The 17,714-nt window shown below is 57.0% G+C and overlaps 2 protein-coding genes across 2 annotated transcripts; both read left to right on the top strand.

Moving 5' to 3' along the window:
• Positions 1–399: 399 nt before the first annotated feature.
• On the top strand, positions 400–8,524 carry VOLCADRAFT_105941 (uncharacterized protein; the record flags this gene model as incomplete). The annotated part of the gene is made up of 12 exons (XM_002953466.1): positions 400–418; positions 2,180–2,429; positions 2,542–2,707; positions 3,044–3,125; positions 3,385–3,500; positions 3,763–3,784; positions 4,655–4,787; positions 5,198–5,373; positions 5,738–6,025; positions 6,338–6,494; positions 6,890–7,103; positions 7,685–8,524. The coding sequence occupies 12 exons, from the start codon at positions 400–402 to the stop codon at positions 8,522–8,524; spliced, it is 2,463 nt and encodes an 820-aa protein (XP_002953512.1).
• Positions 8,525–13,084: 4,560 nt separating this feature from the next.
• VOLCADRAFT_63695 (uncharacterized protein) lies at positions 13,085–14,839 on the top strand (the record flags this gene model as incomplete). The annotated part of the gene is made up of 4 exons (XM_002953465.1): positions 13,085–13,267; positions 13,395–13,584; positions 13,798–13,982; positions 14,531–14,839. 4 exons carry the CDS (start codon positions 13,085–13,087, stop codon positions 14,837–14,839), a joined length of 867 nt encoding a protein of 288 aa, XP_002953511.1.
• Positions 14,840–17,714: the final 2,875 nt, after the last annotated feature.

Here is a 17,714-nt window from a genome sequence, read left to right as displayed (position 1 = left end):
GACCCCCGCACAAAATTTCAGAACATCGCATCAAACAAACCTAGGCGCAAGGTACGTATAAGAGGAATAAAATTGTAAACGCCCCGCAAGGACATGGAGTTCGGCAAATAGGTATATTTTTATAGTCTTGGGGTCAGCGGTCTCGGAAAAATGATGCGCAAAATGTCCTTTTATAGCATATTCATGCACAGCAATTGAACAAATGCATAAGCTCAAGGAGCATGCCTCCTTCACTCAGGGGTTAGTTTTCCAAGCTGTTATATAACGACCACCGGCAAACATGATCTTAGACGCAAAGTACAGGGCATAAAAGTACATCAGTGACTGAATATCTTTTCAGTAATTTCCTGATCTACTAATCATCGGTGCCAGACCGTAATACCTTAACATCCTGCCGACATGACAGGTAGGATGGCAGGTACGCGATCCTGGGCGCAGAAAACGACAGCTCTCGACCGCGACGGCGGAATTTGTTTACTTCTTGTGAGGCATAGACGTTGCTGCTCGCGCCTGTGGCTGCAGCGGAAATGGCCTCCAAGCCCCAAAGGCAGCTGGTGATAGTAACTCAAGCCGGCAACGGATATCAGCCGACTCTGGGCGACCCTCACCGTTCAGCCCTCTCACCTGAGACTGTTGTCCCAGACCTTCCCAGTATGGCAAAATAACGAAATGGCATTGTTCTCTTAGGACACAGACGGAGGCGATGCGGCGACCTTGACCCCAAACCTTCGGGAGCTACAGGCTCCACTACGCGCACGGCAGATGACAACGGGCCAGAAGCAGCAGCATTCGTGCAAGTTAGACTGATGATGTTACCGGTCCCTGGCCCTGGCGACGACCCGGCGATGACTTACCTAGGTCCTGGCCCCGAGCTGGCCCGAGTGAGGTCTCTAGCCGGGTCCCAGCCTTCAATCCAGAGGTGGATCCAGCAGCAGGATCCAATCTGATCCAACCGTGGATCCAGCAGCAGGATCCAGTCTGATCCAACCGTTAACAAGCTTCCTGGAAAGACGTGCTAAGCTACCCACATCGAGGCGCAAGTCCCTCATCTCTTAGGTCATGTCCCCCATGTGCCCCCCCATTTTTAGGAGACCTGAGGATCTACAGTAGGATCTGTGACCTCCCAACCATGGTCATGGGCCCCGTGGGCTCAACATCTCGGTCACCGTGGTGGGGCATTCTGTGAATCCTCGCCCTAGCCCTTGGTAAGCACGCCATTCCCATAATCAAGCTAAACAGGCGTTTGTACGCGACACATCAACACCCTGCTCAATATGCACATTGTTACATGACATGACATAGGATATTTCGCTACGCTTGCGCACTGCAACAGCATCACAGGAACATTTAGTCCCAGATGTGGTCATGCTGTTGTCAGTAGTTCAAGCAGTCAGGATTTTCAGTTTGGAGAAGTCCAACGTTGCGCAACATTGCACGGCCATCGATAAGCTACTTTTGTTAAGTGTGTTCATCCTGGATGTGTATGCCTTTTGAAATCAGACGAGACTGGTGCAAGAGCATAATGCTGCGGAGCCGACTTAGGAATGAGGTAGTTATAACGCTCGCACCTGTGCCCATCGGCTGCGCCTTTGACAATTTTGCTTTGGTACAGATCACACACATTTCACCATCGCATGACCCTTTCGGAGCGACCTGCTTGCGTCAGCATTTACGATGGGAGGCTGTGGACCCTGCAGGGTACTTTCACAGTACGGAAATGCTAGCGTGTCGTTACGTCTTGATCACCCTGTCCCTGCAAAGTACTCAATAAAGCGACATATGCGGGATTGATATATTATGATAAACGGGAAGTTAGCGTAGCTGACCTACCACGTGGATTCACGCGCGTTCTTGACAGACCCAAAGTTGCTTTGCAGACTTCTTTTCATTCTTGAGGATAAAGACGAGCAGAAACTCCTAGATTTCGTTATAAGTTTGCTACAAAGGTTCAAAGACCTGAAGACCTGTTTTGAAATGACACCTTTAGCTTCATACCAGCAACAACAGCAGCAGCAGTCGTCACATCCGTCTAAACGAAGTGGACGAGGTCTGCTGTCGCGGCTTTTAGGATCTCTACATACCGGGCGCCGAGGATCCAGCTCAGCGCCACCTCGACCGGGCGCGGGCTCGGCATGCGCTTCGCCCTGGACATGCATCGGTACACCACTAGCTCCTGCAGCACTACAGTTGCATGCAGCGGTGTCAGTGAGTCAGACCCTCGCGGCGGGCGAAAGCAGCAGAGCTTCATACCTTGGCTACCCCGTGGGCATTGAAGACAAATACAAATTCAATGGCGAAATTGGCAAGGGCGGGAATGGCGTGGTGCGCGTCGTCGTCAACCATGAGACAGGCGAGGAGTTTGCCTGCAAGTCCATCCGGAAGGTATTGGTGGACGCGTCGGAGAAGAAGAAGCAGGGACACCTTGACAGGTGAGCTCCAACTGAAAATACTCATACCACCACCTTGGTGTATGAGTCGGCAACGTCAGCAAAGCGATCTGCAAAACCGACCCCCCGAACCTCTCCCGCTGCCTTTCTGCAGTATCCGTCGGGAGGTCCTCGCGCTGACAAAGCTGAAGGGAAGCCTCAACATTGTGAAACTTGAGGATGTGTACGAGGATGACGAGCACGTTCACATTGTTATGGAGCTTTGCAGAGGCGGCGAGCTATGGCACCGCATCGGCGATAGCCACTACAGCGAGCGCACGGTGCGTACCGCTCACGGGGACGGGGGGGCGAGGGGGCGAGGGGACGGGGAAGAGCAGGACATTGCGGTCACTGCATCGACCCCGCACCTGTTATGGGGTGCAAGGTAGCACGTGTACCCAACTGCGAAGGGCTGGAGTCCGTACAGCGAGCGCTTGTCGCACGTGTAGCTGGGGGGCTGCACACACTGCGTCTTTGGCCTTTCCCCGAAGGCGGTAGCAGCACTGCAATCTGCATGGTTTTCTGTCACCATGTTTCATGCGGTCTTGAAATGTAAAACATGGCATCTTGATTCGTTCTAGCCCCCTACCTACCTACCTACCTACCATGTCCACCAGGTTGCTAGCTTCATGCGCGCTGTGCTAAGGACCCTGGCGCAGTGCCACGCACAGAATATTCTCCATCGTGACATTAAGCCAGGTGCGGATCCCTGTTACTGTGATCCGTTGCCAGCGTGCAACCTTAGGAATGTGGAGGTTTATAAAAAGCGGGCGTTGGACCACATACCCCGCTGGACCACATACCCCGGTGCATTGCTGAGCTCAGGACACCGACATCGCATCGGTAGTTGTTCGTATACGTGACTGGATGAAGACATGGGCTATAAGCTGTTCGCCTTTGTTTTGCTGATGATGTTGATGATGATAACGTTGATGATGTTGTTGATGATGATGTGCAGGCAACTTCATGCTTCTGACTAACGAGGACCGTGCTCCGCTGAAGGCCATTGACTTTGGTCTTGCGGCTCCATTCGACCCTGAGCATCTGCCCCGGACGGACCTGGGGCTGGAGGGGGTGAGCATGCGGGATCTGGCTGGCTGGCCGGGGGGCTAGGAGGAGGAGGAGGAGGGTGAGGGTAACTACTTTTCCTTTTGCTAGGATACTGGCCAGGGGCGCCGACGCTGCGGCGACGCCGACGTCGCTTTGTCGCTTCACTGATATGTTTATCAACCACACTTACTGATTGTTGACGTGCATGACGTCCGAACCGAGCTCGCGTCGTTCCTCCACCTCCCTGTTGCCCTTGTGCATGATTCCGCGGTCTCCCTCCACGCAGACGCCCTGGTACATGGCTCCAGGTGAGGTGGAGTGGGGTCGTCGGAATGGGTAGAACTCCTTATGGCTTGGAAGTTTTGCGGTGTGGCGGCTGCGATGTGGCGGCTGCGGTGTGGCGGTTGCCGTGTGGCGGTTGCGGTGTAATGTAATGTAATGTAATGTAATGTAATGTTACAGAGTGGGAGGCTTCTGGGCCGCTTTATCACATTGTCAGTTCTACGATTTATCATCTTATAGCACCGTCCACCACTACCACACTATACTTCGCCATACGAACTGTAAGTCCAAGGCGGCGGGTCCAGCCGTCTAGGACCCCTCCTCATCCATTCACCCGAACACCCGAAGAGACGGAGGGTTCGGCAATCGCCACCAATCTAGCGTGCGAATCTGGTCCATCAACTGTGACCTCAACTCCACATCTCAGCAGCTAGCCATAATCTCGCGCTCCCGACTAATTCGGGGATCTCCCCAGGAATCGAACCCAGGACCTTAAACCGCGAATCGCAGTAGTGTCAACCCAGACCAGACGCGGTGTGGCGGTTGCGGTGTGGCGGCTGCAGACCCCCCTTGAAATTTGCTGGCCCACGTTCCTGGTGTGGCGGTGAAGTCCAGGGTCTTGCGTTTCCTGTGCGCTACGGCCGCGAGGAGTCTCTTTACGCCGCCGCCCGCCACTGCACACTTATTTAAACGCCACTGCCACATCAGGGGGCAGCGGCAGCCGCTTGCCTCTCCGAGCCTCCCGGACGACTTCCTCACCCCCGTACACCCACACACACTCTTGCCCTGGCAGCACCTTCACTCGTTCGTGGTTCGTCTGTCCCCCCCCCCCATACACACACACACTAGCTCCAACCCCTCCCCCCGGTGGGCGCCACATTCCCTCTGGACCGCAGAGACGCTCCGTGGCGACTGGTACCCCGCCAGCGACATCTGGGCTGCAGGCGTCATGGCGTACCAGCTGCTTTCTGGCCAATTCCCCTTCGATGACCGGAGGAACCCGTTCGCGCCGGCAATTACCGCTGTCTGGTAAGAGCGGGGGGCCGCCAGCCCGGGCAGCCCCTCCCGCCTGGGCGGCCTCTGGGCAACAGAGACCCCGAAAGGATGGGCGCCGGCCGGGGCGCTGCGTCGTCCCCAACCAAAAAACAACAGCGGCACGGAAAGTTACAACGGGTCCGCGTTATAACTATCAGTGCTACCCACTGCACCCTCCGGCCACGAGATGCAGCTGTAGTACAGCCAGTTTCTTTCTTACACTTTACGTTGTTTCCCTTTACCCTGCTTTCAATAATTCGGACGACCCGGGAGAGTACGTGTGCCGAAATTCCCGGCTGGCGACTGTCCCGGGTGGGGCGGGCTGCTTCGGCTTATCGGCTTATCGTGGCGCTCTGTCTCCCTCTCTGTGTCTGCCTCTTGTCCCTCCTGTGTATCGCTCCCAGGCGCTCCGTGATGAATGACTCCGTGGACTTCAAGCAGCGCTGGTGGTCGGGTATCAGCGAGGAGGCCAGGGACTTCTGCCGGTTGCTGCTGAACCGGGATGTGTCTGCTCGGCCCACAGCCAAGGAGGCGCTCAAGCACCCCTGGCTCAGCGGCAACTCCTCGGAGCGCTCTACGGGTAAGGCAATATCGCCAGTCAGTCACCCACTGGTGGCCAGGTTGTGAATTCAGCAATAGCTTCTAGTCTAGTCTAGCCTGGAACGATGTCCTGGAACGTCCTGCCGCAAGTCAAGGCTTGCGATGTGCGATGTGCGATGCGTCCTCGCACGCGGCTGTTTCTGCCGGGGGGAGAGGGGCTTGTCCGGTCTTGCGGGTCAGCTGTGGGGGTGGTGCCCTCGGCCCCCTGCCGGCTGCCCCGCCTGCCAGCTGCATGCGCGTCATCACCTCTTTAAGTCAAGTCCCTTCCCTTACCCCAGCCCCGGATCTGCTGTCCCTGCCCCCATCCCCCTGGCACCACCATGTCGTGGCTCCATTGTCCCCAGGTCGCAAGCTGCACCAGAGTGTGGTGGCCCGCATTCAGCGCTTCGCTGCCGGCAGCCAACTGAAGCGCACCGTGCTGCAGTCCATCGCAGCGGAGTTGCTCAGCCACCCGGAGCTGGTGCGGGAGCTGGATCGCGACTGTGACCGCTGTGACATCTCGGAAACGGGCCGCCCCATCGTATCGACCCCCGACTCGGCGAGCCTGCAGTCGCTGTTGGCCCAGATGGAGCTGGACAAGGGCGGCGCGGTGCTGGACGAGACACAGCTGGGAGAGGCGCTGGAGCGTTTGGGTGAGTGCGGTGATGCGGCTGGGCCTGCGGGATTGCGGGAGCTGTTAGTCGAACGGCTGGGTATTGGGTTGTCGGGGTCTCGGGGTCTCGGGTCTCGCGCTATTGGGTTGAGCTGTGGACCTGCCTGCGGTGGACTCCCCGCCTACGTGCCGCGGCTGCATGGGGACAGAAGACGGGTCGTTCGGTGGTCTGATCTGAAACATGTGAATGCACAACCATAACGCCTCTCTCACCTTGATGGTCGACGACCTCTTGACCTCGCTTGTTTCCCCTCACCCCCGGCCTGTCATGGCGGCCCCACGCTGGGCGCAGGCTTCAAGCTGGCCCCCAGTGAGGTGTCCCGGCTGATGGAGCAAGTGGACCTGGAGGGCTCGGGGGGCATCGACCAGGCCGCCTTTGCCGCCAGCCAGATGGACTGGCGCCACCTGCAGAAGAACCACACAGAGCTCTGGTTGGACCTGGCGGCCAAGTAGGTGGCGGCGGCGGGTGGGGCCAGGGCGTGGGGACGCCGTTCCGCTGAGGGGCAAGGGGCCTGTGGGGCAGGGGGGGATTGAATTGGGGGAGGGGGGGAGGTGATCATGTGGAAGCGAAATGAGGTAAGGGGCAGTGGGGCCAGTGGGAAAGGGGCGAGGAGGTTCACTGAGAGCCCATTACAGCCACGGATACCTCCCAATAGGTCCGGGGGAGGCATTGCGTCCTTTTGCGTCGGGCGGCTCCTCTGCGCTGGTTGGCTGCTTAGTGCCCATTCCTGGGGCCCTGGGGGCTCTGACCTGGAGGCTTTTCTGACCATGTTGCAACGGGGGCTCATAGCAAAGGTCTTTGGCCTTTTTTCCGCATGGTGGTGCGTGGTGGTGTGCTGTGCAGGGCGTTTCGGGAGATGGACACCAATGGCGACGGAGTGCTGGAGGTGAATGAGCTGCTGACAGCGCTGCGCGAGCGGCTGCCTCCCGACGAAGTCCAGTCGGCCTTGCAACTGGCCCTGGAGGAAGCCGGGGCGAGGGGCGGCGTGCTCCATCCCGGTGGTGGCGCGTCTGATGAGCAGGGCATCGACTTCAATGCCTTCTGCAACCTGCTCAAGGTGTGTGTGCCGTCATGCGGTGTGCGTTTGTGTGGGTGTGTGGGTGCCGAAAATTCGGTAAAACTCTTGGATTGGGCTCTTCAGTAAACTTGCTTGGACTGGATTAGGTGACGGGCTATTATCAGCGCTGCTCCTCAGTCGGTCTTTGGCCGCCTGCAGGCTCGTGGAGCCCCTGTGTGTGTGTGTGTGTGTGTGTATTTATACACTGATAGTCGCATCCGTGCGCTTTCAGTTCCTTCAGCAACCTGTCCTGGACCGGATATCACATGCGGCCATGTGGGGGCATGGCCCACGGGGGCTGGCACCATGTACGTGTACGTGTACATGACAAAAGTCTCCTCTCCCACTCAGGCAGCCGCAGACCATGTCTCATGTACCGAGCCCGCCGCATCATACACCCTATCATACCCTATGTGGCAGTATCGTTCCTCCCCTTGGGACGCCGCCTGTCCTGTTTGCGTTTCTTCCGGAGCAAGCGCAACTGCAACTGCAAGTGCTTCCGCACTGTTTCACTGAGCCGCACTGTTTCACGCCCTGTTTTGTGTGTGTGTGTTTTGACTTGGGGGCTTGTGTCGACCTAGGTCGGCTCCATGGATACGCTGGACCTGTACGACGACCGCCTCAGCTCGCTGTCCAGCGGCTCCGTCCATGGCGGCTCTGTTGACCGCCTCAACGGCATGCTGGCCGCCTCCCTGCGCAACACCGGAGACTGGAGCCGCCACGGAGGCAGTCGTCACGGCGCGGGCCTGGCCGGCGAGGCATCCACACACTCCCAGGCCAGCGACCGCCCGGACGGATCTGTGCGCTCCACCGACAACAACAACGGCAGGTCGCAGCACGGCCCACGACAGGCGCCGGGGGGCATCGTATTCCGTTTCGACGTGGACCGCCAGAGTGCTCAGGCCGCTAGCGCCGGGGCTAGCACATTCGCGGATGGCCAGAGCGCCAAGGAGCAGCAGAAGGGGGGAAGCATTCATGGCATCGCGGCCGGCGGTCAGTCCTCGGGCGGGGGAGTGAGTGGCGGCATGGTGTGGCGCTTCGATGTGGGCGGCCCGCCGGCTGCACCGCCGAAGCCACCGGCGCCAGTTCCGGTCTGGCGCTTCGACGTCGTTGGAGCAGCAGCAGGCCGGGCCCCCCTTTCAGAGCCAGCCAGTCCAGCTGCGGGTGCGGCCGCGGAGAGCAGCAGCAGCAGCAGCAACAACAACAGGGGTTGCGTTGGGGATCTGGCTTGCGGTGGTGGTGACGGGAGCCACGACGCCCAGGCGGGAGCCGCAGTGGCCAACGGCGCGACCGGCAGCCTCATCGGCCGCCAGGGTGGCTACTTCGACCGCCGTATGCACGGCAGTGACTTGTACCGCAACGTGGCTCTCAAGGCGCTGCAGTCGTCCGGGCACCATCGCCTGGGTACGGTAGCGGAATGAGCTCCCGAGCGGCAGTTGGCGGTCGCCCGGGTCCACGCACGCCATATTATTAGAACGAAATGCCGTTCTGTATCAGGCACCATCATATATCTTTACATGGCTTCATGTTGATTCACGCGCCACTGTTCTGCGCAGTTGGTTTGCGGTGGTGTTGGCGTGGGAGGAGTTTCGGAGTCGGAGGCGGGTCCGATATGCCTCCCACAGCTTCCCACAACTTAGGATTCGGCATGTAGATATCTGTAGTACTTTAGGACATCGCATGTCGTATGTGGTGTGGCATTTTGTACAGTTTGTTTGCCACCGAGAGCCGCAGCGGCAACTATATCTCTTTATGAGGGTGTACGGCATGAAGGGTGCATGGCATGCAAGGTTTGTCATGCACGATAGCAAAGAAGGTTTGCCAATTTTGTTCGTTGCCCATGTATATCATCCCAAAGCTTCCAGGTCTTGTATCGCTTTGGTCTTCTTAAATGAGTGCAGCCAAGATGTCATCATCATCGGGGGTCACAGCCTGGCAAATGCCGAGGTGGCCCCGTCATAGTAGTGCGACCTTGGCTTGTTTCCCCTTGGTAAAATTTTTCTTTTGCTTGTTGAAGCCCGAATAAGTGCTCGGCATATGAAAGGAGTATTTTTGTTGCGCTTTAAGTTTTGCAGTTGCCGTTGCCTGGCCTCCGTTGGTGTGAGGGTCGCCAAGCAAACCAGCAGTCGTGCAGCGTGCGACATTGTTTGCGATCCAATTTTGTACACTCGGAAGGCCTTAGGTCAACGGGGCCGTAGGTTGCCAATGTAAAGACTCCGTGTTGAGAGAGAGAGAGAGATTTACGCGCGTATGTGGGGGGCTGGTTGCCAGGTTATATCTTTCACGTTGTGCATACAACAGTCGCATGCTCCATGCTTCTTCGCGGAGACGAGGCGCGCGGCGCGGCGCGGCGTCTTTGTCTGGCTTGGGAAACTCGATGGAGAAGTGGGTTGGGATTCTTCAGGCTTTCATTATACGGTGGGGCCCCGTAGAGAGGGTTGCCTTCATTGGCAGTTCACTGGGGCGGCGAGGAAGGGGCCTAACAGCCGTAATGGGCGCCCCGGCTAATTTTTGTTGTATGGTTGTTGGATGTTGACATTTTTAATTTTATGGCCTGGTTGTATCACCCGGATGATGCCACCTAGTTATTATTCGGTTACCCGTGTGGCAATGTGCGACTGACTTGGCTTCTAACCCGTGTCGCGGGCGGCAGTGCGTGCTGGGGTGGGGTCATTAATGTGCACAATGTCAGTGAAGAATCACTGTTTTGCGTTGCGCAGAGCCCGTCGTGAGTTTCGGTTTAAAACAATTCAAAATTCGATTTTGCCATCGCCCAATTTCCACACGGATTACCAAACGCAGCATTAGCTGCATGGCGTTCGATTGGCTCCCAGCTGGAGGTTCTTCACTGTTACCTCTAGGGTGGGGAGCAATAGCAATCGCGGGTGCTGGCTGCGATTTACGCACGGCCGTATGGAGATAATATAATATACGGACAGCAGCCGACTGTCACTTAATTAGCTACACGCGGGTCGCTGCGACGATGTATGTGGATTCATTCCCTCGACGAGTTATCATGGTAATCAGCGTGAGCAAGTCTCGCTGCGTTTTTAATGTTGCTGTAATACACACGCGCGAACGGGATCATGACAGTTGAACGCCGCCACCACCACAGGAACACTCCTATGTTTATATGTATAATGTACTTAAGTACGCAGCAGCTGTGATGGCGCAGGAGCTGAATCGTCTGGGGAGTTCGGAAGACGACGACCATGTTTGTTGTTATGTTTTCAGAAAGAGTGTATTATCAGTGTGTGAACCACCCGATGACGGCCTTGGTTCCAGGTGCACATGCACTCGCCACGAGGGGGGGACACTGTGTTAATTGGCGTGTTGGGACAGCGTAAAACGGTTCGTGCTCTTCGGCATTCCTTTGCCAGGCATTTGCCCCTGATACATAGCCCCGTGCCGCAAACAAGCACCAGCAGCAGCTTATAGCAGACCTGGTATGTGTGCATTCACGTGATCCGAACTATTGGCTCCGGAACCCGGGATCCTCACGCACGCGCTGCTGGTCCAGCGGTTCCATTGGGCTTCCCCCCGCCATGGTCAGCTAGGGTCAGTGATGTCAGGCACGGTGCCGCCGCCGGGGGGGGCTCCAACAAGACCAGGATCACGTTTGGCAGGTGCTAACGGCACTGCTCTACAGCCACCATCGCACAGCAGCAACAGCAACAGGTCCCGGACCCGGAGCTCCGTTCCGAATAGAAGATGTTGTGTGAGGTGGTTGCGGCGGCGGCGGATCGGCCTCATAGCGGCGGCGGCGGCGGACGCAGTCTGAGTAGTGGTGGCACCGGGCACACACACGCCCGGCTTACCCTGTTTAGCAGCTCGGCGCATCCAAGATGACGGGCTGCCCAGCGAAGGGGAAAACCATCGTGCGGCTGCGGCTGCTGTTACTGCTACTGTTGCGCCCCCGCGTGTACCCTTCACACACGGCCTCACCTTCCATGAAGGGCTCCAGCCCGACCCGGCACCAAGACCGCGGCCGCCGCAGCAGCAGCAGCAGCACCTCACAAACAAGGTACAAGGTGCAACGTCATTAATTCCTGGTATAGTGCTACTTGTTCACCTACTTGTGGAATAAACCCCACGGTACGAGCATCGGGACGAGAATGTCGTAGTGGAGCACCTTCAACGGCGGCACCTTCATGGGTCCTTATTCTCTTTCTTGCTGTGGTCTGCATGACTGCCGTACTGCGCCGTACTGTCCAGGCATAATTCCGTGCTTTAGTGTGACCTGGCTATTGACATACCGCACTTTAACATGTCCAAAAACACACACGCTCCCTGCTTGCGACACGTCATGGCATGGAAAGGGTAGTAGTAACCTTTTCCTTGATCCGGCCGCTGGGGGCCATCAGCATGGGGGGGTCAAGGGGCCCACAGGGATCGAGGATACTCCGCGGCTCGTTCACCCCGGGGGGCAGCGCCCGCTCGCATGTTTCATTACCCGAGCTGTGTGTTTTGTCGCTGCGAGCGTTACTGCCGTGGAGCGTCCGTGGCGCTGGTGACGGAGGTCTGTGGCGGATATAGATGACATGCGAGAAATCCCAAAACCCTAACCATATGCAAGGGCGCAAATGATTGGGCGAGATGTAGAAAATGTCTTTTTTAGTAGCTATCAAATTTCAAGCATGAATGGCACTTGAACGTGTTTTGGCCGCGTAAGGCCCGACTGGGAGAGGTAGGGGGAAGAGCAGCAGCCGTTCATGTTGTTGTTGGTTTCATTTGCGGTAAACGTGCGAATGCCCCGCGAGCGACTGTGTGGAGGAGGCGACAAGGACAGGGGGAGATGGAGGATACGGGCCAGTTAAGGGACACGGAAGGTGGTCAGTTGGATGACTAAGCAACACGCACCATTGCGCGCATGTCGTACACCTGGCGGGCAAAAATCGCGTTATGCATCACAGCACGCAGGATTATGTATAATAGCCCTGGTGCCGTATCCCTGCAGGCCACGTGTACGAATATGTTTTGTGGTTGCGCTGCCGTGAACTCGTACTTGGAAATCTACGTACTCAAGGGGGTGGCACATGCACCAAGTTAGGCTGGATTAAAGGGCCACGGCCTGAGGTATGGAGGCACTGCCGACGGACGCAAAGTGACCTTTCTTTATAATGTTATCCAAAGGACCGGGCGGAGCTGTGCGGACATGCCCGTGAATATCAACTTACGGTCGCGAACGGTCACTATTATAACTTTCATTTTTAGTTACTGAAAGGATTCATTCCCGCTGGTTATGGCTCGTGGGTAGCCTGGAAAACAACCTAGTGCCAGGCATCCGTGTGTACGGTTAGGAAGAGGTCACACTTCCACCTGCGGTAGAAGCCGTACAAACTATGCCCTGAGCACAGTGTTGACCACAGTGTTTTTGATGAGGAAATCTGTTTGTTGCTTGTGTAGGGTGGTAGGCATCGTTAGACGAGGAAGCTGGGCGCGAAAATCAAACATCGGGGGCCACCATTCAGACTCAAGATATTGCATGATCCTTAGTCTAAAACTAGCCATTTTTATAATTCAATTTATGTATTAGCACCCCAACGAAAAGGGCAGCTACGAGAAACTATTTTACAGGGCAATGGCACCAAGGGTGCCACCACCTACGGTCATCCTCGGGTTCGAGGGCTCCAAGGATTATCCTATCGAGGGCAAAGTTGATGACTGGGGCTTGAGTCCTGAGCATCAGGTAAAGCTATGGGCTTGATGGTAACTGTCAGCGATAGCAGTTGAGACAAGACTGGGACATGGCTCGCAGGAGACGTATGTGGAGTTGTTTCGACGAAAACTTGCTCGCGAGAATTTATGGGACCCCGACACGCAAGGCGAGTGAAGGCAGCAGGTTACTTTGGAGGATTTCATCGTTAAATTGTAAAACAGTTATCAAAAGTGCAGTTTTATTGTTCATATGGCTATGTATGAAGGTGCCTTAGGCCTGAAAGGAGTTTAACTGCCTCTTGTGATTGCTTGTAGACTTTTTCATGCTGCGGCGCTTTCTACGTGCGCGGACATATGATATCGAGAAGGCAACAAAAATGTTCCATGATCACATGAACTGGCGCAAGGAACACCAGGTTGATACCATTCTACAGGACTTCTACTTTACGGAGCGAGATAAGTTCCTGGAAGCCTATCCACAGGGCTATCACAAGCTAGATAAGCAGGTGGGGCGGGATCCCGAACTCCTGGGGGTGACACCTGCTGGGGTTTCCGCAACTTGGTTAGGTTCCAGAAATACTCGCCTCTCTCCCGGCCCCCACACGCGCTCACCTGGGTATTCGCCTTACGCAGGGTCGACCTGTTTATATCCAGCTTATTGGCAAAATCAACGTGCCGGCCATCATGGACTGCACAGAGGAGGAGCGTATGTTCAAATTCCACGTTCAGGAGTATGAGCGTTGCGTGAAGGTCATCATGCCCGTGTGCAGCGCGCTAGCCAATCGGAAGATCGACCAGACGTTCGGCATCATGGATGTCCGAGGTGCGAACTGGGTAACCTAGACATGCCCCTACAGCAGCTGATGCACCCCACCACGGCCACGTACCACAACAGGCACATCAAGGTCACACGGGCTTCACTAGGGCTAAATCTATACCGCCGAGCTGCTACTCACTAGCTGGTTGTGCCATTAAGGGAAAAGCTATATCCAATCTCTTAACGTGCTGCATGTCCGCCCCGCATCGCCCGATGTAGGGGTGGGTATCAGCGCACTCACGGGCGACGTCAAGCGCATGCTCTTGAAGTTCACAAAGACGGATCAGGACAATTACCCGGAGATGCTGGGCCACATTTGCATCATCAACGCCCCTGCCATTTTCCGCATGGTGTGGGCAGTGGTAAAGGGCATGATTGATGTGCGCACGCAGCAGAAGATTGAGGTGCGCAGTTGGGTAAGGGGCCAAAGCGAAGGGGCTGTACAGTCCCTGGCCGTTTGCATTCCAGCGGCTTACACGGAGGGCCCGTGCTTGATGCTGCCGTGATAGCCGCCAGCGTGGCCTGTGTTTCCCGGCTATATCCCGGGGTCATGACCCTGATCCGTGAAGCATCCGAAGGTCTACTGGCAGGTTGGGCGTCCGGTTGCTCCGGCTGATATTATCATGTTTTGCAACTTTTGGGTAGAGCATAGGCTGGCGCGTCGCACAAGGCCACAGTGCCAAGGGCAGGGATTGCGGCTACTAGCCCACCTAGGCAAATCCTTTCGTTGCATCGAGTCTCTGTTTCCGTGTCTACAAAGACGGTTGTGGGAGCTTTGCTGCAAGTGCCCTGGTTCCTGGTGTTGAGTGTCGAGAGCATAAAGAGGTGACCAAAGAGCTGAGCGCTCGTAGCCCCAAGTCGGGCCGCCAACCAGTTCCCTCAGGCCCTAGTCAGTCACCCGGCTAGGGTGCAACCCTTGTTCTTCCTCGACGTCGCCTGTCCCTTAAAACAGATTTTAGGACCCAACTACATGGAAGCGTTGTTGAAGCACATGGACATGGACTCCATTCCGGAGTTCCTGGGCGGCCAATCCAAGGGCACGCTGCTGGACGACGTGGGGCCCTGGAATGACGCAGAGCTCATGGCTCGGATGAACATCGACTTGGAAGCGCTACGGCTGGGGCGCCATCCGCATCCCCAGCCGGCGCAGCAACAGCAGCAGCTGCCGCAGGCGTCGTCATCCCAGCGCCTGTCGGGAGACTTCCTAACGCCGCAGCCCAGCATAGCGGCGAGAAGCACCAGGTGGGTCTGGGGCCTGTGATGGTTTGCTGTAGGGAGGCTGTAAGGATGTGTAAGTGGGGGGGAGGGAAAGCACGGGAAGTGCGTGTGCCTGTGTGGATTAGGGCGCTGCTTGGCGCTTGTGCAATCTGGGATGGCGAATATTATGCAAGTTGGGAGGCTGAGGTGGGGAATGGCGGGGGGAGGGAAGGAGGATTGAGGGTCCCCGAGGGAACCAGGGTTGCTGGAGGGATGCGGATCATGTGGAAGAATCGGGCACCGTTTCCTTGTGGGAAATATAAGTAGAGCAATGCGTGGGGCGGCGGAGCGCCCCATGCTTTATTCTTCCCCCAGGAGGAGGGAGGCACTCGGAGCTCGTTCATTACAGCGGGGGCAGGCGGGGGTTTTGCCTTGATGGTGTACTGTACATGCCCTTCCAATGATCCTTCACAGTGGGAGCGGGACACAGCAAGTTGCCGCGGAGGTGGGCAATGGAGCAGCAGCGGGGAGCGCAGCTCAGGCGGCCATGGCCCAGCTGGCCTCCATTGCGGAGGCACGCAGCCGCTCGCTGGTGGAGCGGGTCAAAGTCATCGAGGCAATGCTGCCATCGCCGTCGGATCGACAGCGGACGCCGGTAAGATGTGCCTATTAAGGTGGGCAGGGGGGAACGTTTGGGAGCGGCTAGCCCCTACCGATAAGCTCAGTAATGGTGCGCCGTCTAAATCAAGGTATGACTGCTATGCTGGCTACGTCAAAACGATAACGTGACCCGCTGTAACGAGTCGCGTGGGATGGGACCGCATATGTGCGCATGCGCATATGTGCAGGCTACTGGGCGGATGAGTGGTCCAGCATAGATAGATGCGGGCCTATTTGTTTTTTCCACATTAGAAAGGCACGTACAGCTCATCCTGGCCCAGTCGCTCTATCACCCTGCTGCTGTTTTTACTGCGGCCCCGGCGGATGATGCCCCGGCCGCAAAACTGGACGCTTCTGCCACAAGGCCTGTTGTGTTGCGCTATCAGTTGCACTTCCCTCGGGCCCCTTCTTCTCTCCGGTTCATGATGCCTGTTGCAGCTCAACGCACGCGATGGTATTAGCGTCCGGTCCGCGCCCGAGGGCAGCTTGCTGAACCGGGTGGAGGTGGTGGAGGAGGCGCTGGATGTGCTGTTGGGTGCCCAGGAGACGCTCATCAAGCAGACGAAGCAGCAGGCCGCGGAGATCCAGGCCCTCAGGGCCTCGCAGGCGAGGCTGCAGGAACAGGCGTCGCAAGCTGCCAAGCAGGGCTGCTGCACTATCATGTAAATGGACCGCAGCCACAGAACGGCTGCCGGAACCATACCGGCGGCAACCTGCCATGCCTCGAATGTCAGAGAACGGCTGCGATGTCATGGGAATCTGGCGGCATGCCCCCGTTGGGGCCGCAGGGTTGCAGCGTGTGGGCTGCACGCCCGGGGCCCCACCGCGCAGGAGGCGCGCTGGCTGGTTTGCCTTTTCCCGTCGCGGCCTGTGTGATCTCCAACGACTGTGTCAAGGTCCAAGGTGTGCGTTGCCCTCGAATGGGGCGGCTCTAAAGATTACGCACTGACCCTTAGTTCATTCTTGCTGGGTGGCAGCAAGGGCGGTCCTTGGGCTTGGGGGCCGCGTGATAGGCGTGCAGCGCCTATTTTCGAGGAACGGGACGGGGACGGGATGCATGCGTGCGCAGGCTCACGATTTTACTACTGATTTTCGGATTCGTACAGAGATATCGTACAAAGCCCTTGTGAGAGAGCTGGGGGTGTAAGGCTTTGCTCGGGAAACTTCGTGCCTACAAATGTGGTGGCTGTTGGGCCGCATGTGCATGAGCGTGTTTTTAAGCTGGATGTGGACTGACGGATGCTGCTGTGGAACTACTAATTTTGTTGCAGCAGCTGCAAGTGCTGCCGCGGACGAGTTTGGAGCACTTCATGTGCGGGGACCGGGGTTGGGCTGTTTAGCCCGGCCCACTCCCTTTGGAAGCTGGCGTAGCGTGCCCCGTATCTGTGGATACTTTGGCTGGAACATACATACTTGGTAACCTGTACAGCGAACCGGATGCGACATGACGGGGCTTGCGTTGCGTGAGAGTGCTCACCTGTCGACGGCCACGTGCAAGAACTGGACGTGACACAACACTCAACTACCAAACATGCACTGTAGTACGGAATTTTTTAGCCAGGCGTCGATGGCGACTGGTTACGAGCATTATGTGGTTGGCTTGGTTGGCCTATGGGCCGGGCTGAGGGCTGAAGGAAGGTGGGGGACCAACCGGGAGGGGGCCCCAATATGAAGTAAATCTTCTGTAACGGCGCCTCAGTCGGGACTTGCAGTTGGCGTGGCGTGGATATGGCCACGTGGCCTGAGCTCCTTAGCTTCCGATATGGGTACATGATATAGGATTTCCAAGGGCCGTGCGGACCTGGGGACCGCAGGCGGGTGCACTCTTTCATGACAAGCTGCACCTACCTGAAGTGTCGCAGAGGTGATCAGCGCTGCCAAGGTGGGCATGGGTTAGGGAGCTGCATGCGAGGGTGGCCATGCATGAGGGGCTGTAGGTCATTGGGGCCTTCGTGCTAATCCGATTCGCTTTATATTTATCCGCCACAATTTTACTGAGGTGCTACATTTACCGTTTCTTGCTTGCAATGGTGTTTTGCTGCGGCCATGCAATTTGACGCGACCGCAGGTCATCATACCCTCTCCCCTGCTAAGCTGTTGAGAGCGCCTACATGCCGTGTTGCGACTGACCGGCAGCCCTTAGATGTTGGCGGGGTCGGTTGGGCCGCAGTGGGATAGTTTACCGGCAGCATGGGGCGGGGATTCCGGTTTGGCGCAGCGGTTGGTCTGCACTTGGCTCTTTATGTGCATCTGGGGCACTCCTGTTGGCATACAGCTTT

Source organism: Volvox carteri (genome assembly GCF_000143455.1).
Source record: "Volvox carteri f. nagariensis unplaced genomic scaffold VOLCAscaffold_36, whole genome shotgun sequence".
Classification (NCBI taxonomy): Eukaryota; Viridiplantae; Chlorophyta; class Chlorophyceae; order Chlamydomonadales; family Volvocaceae; genus Volvox; species Volvox carteri.
This window is presented reverse-complemented; position numbering and strand designations above follow the sequence as displayed.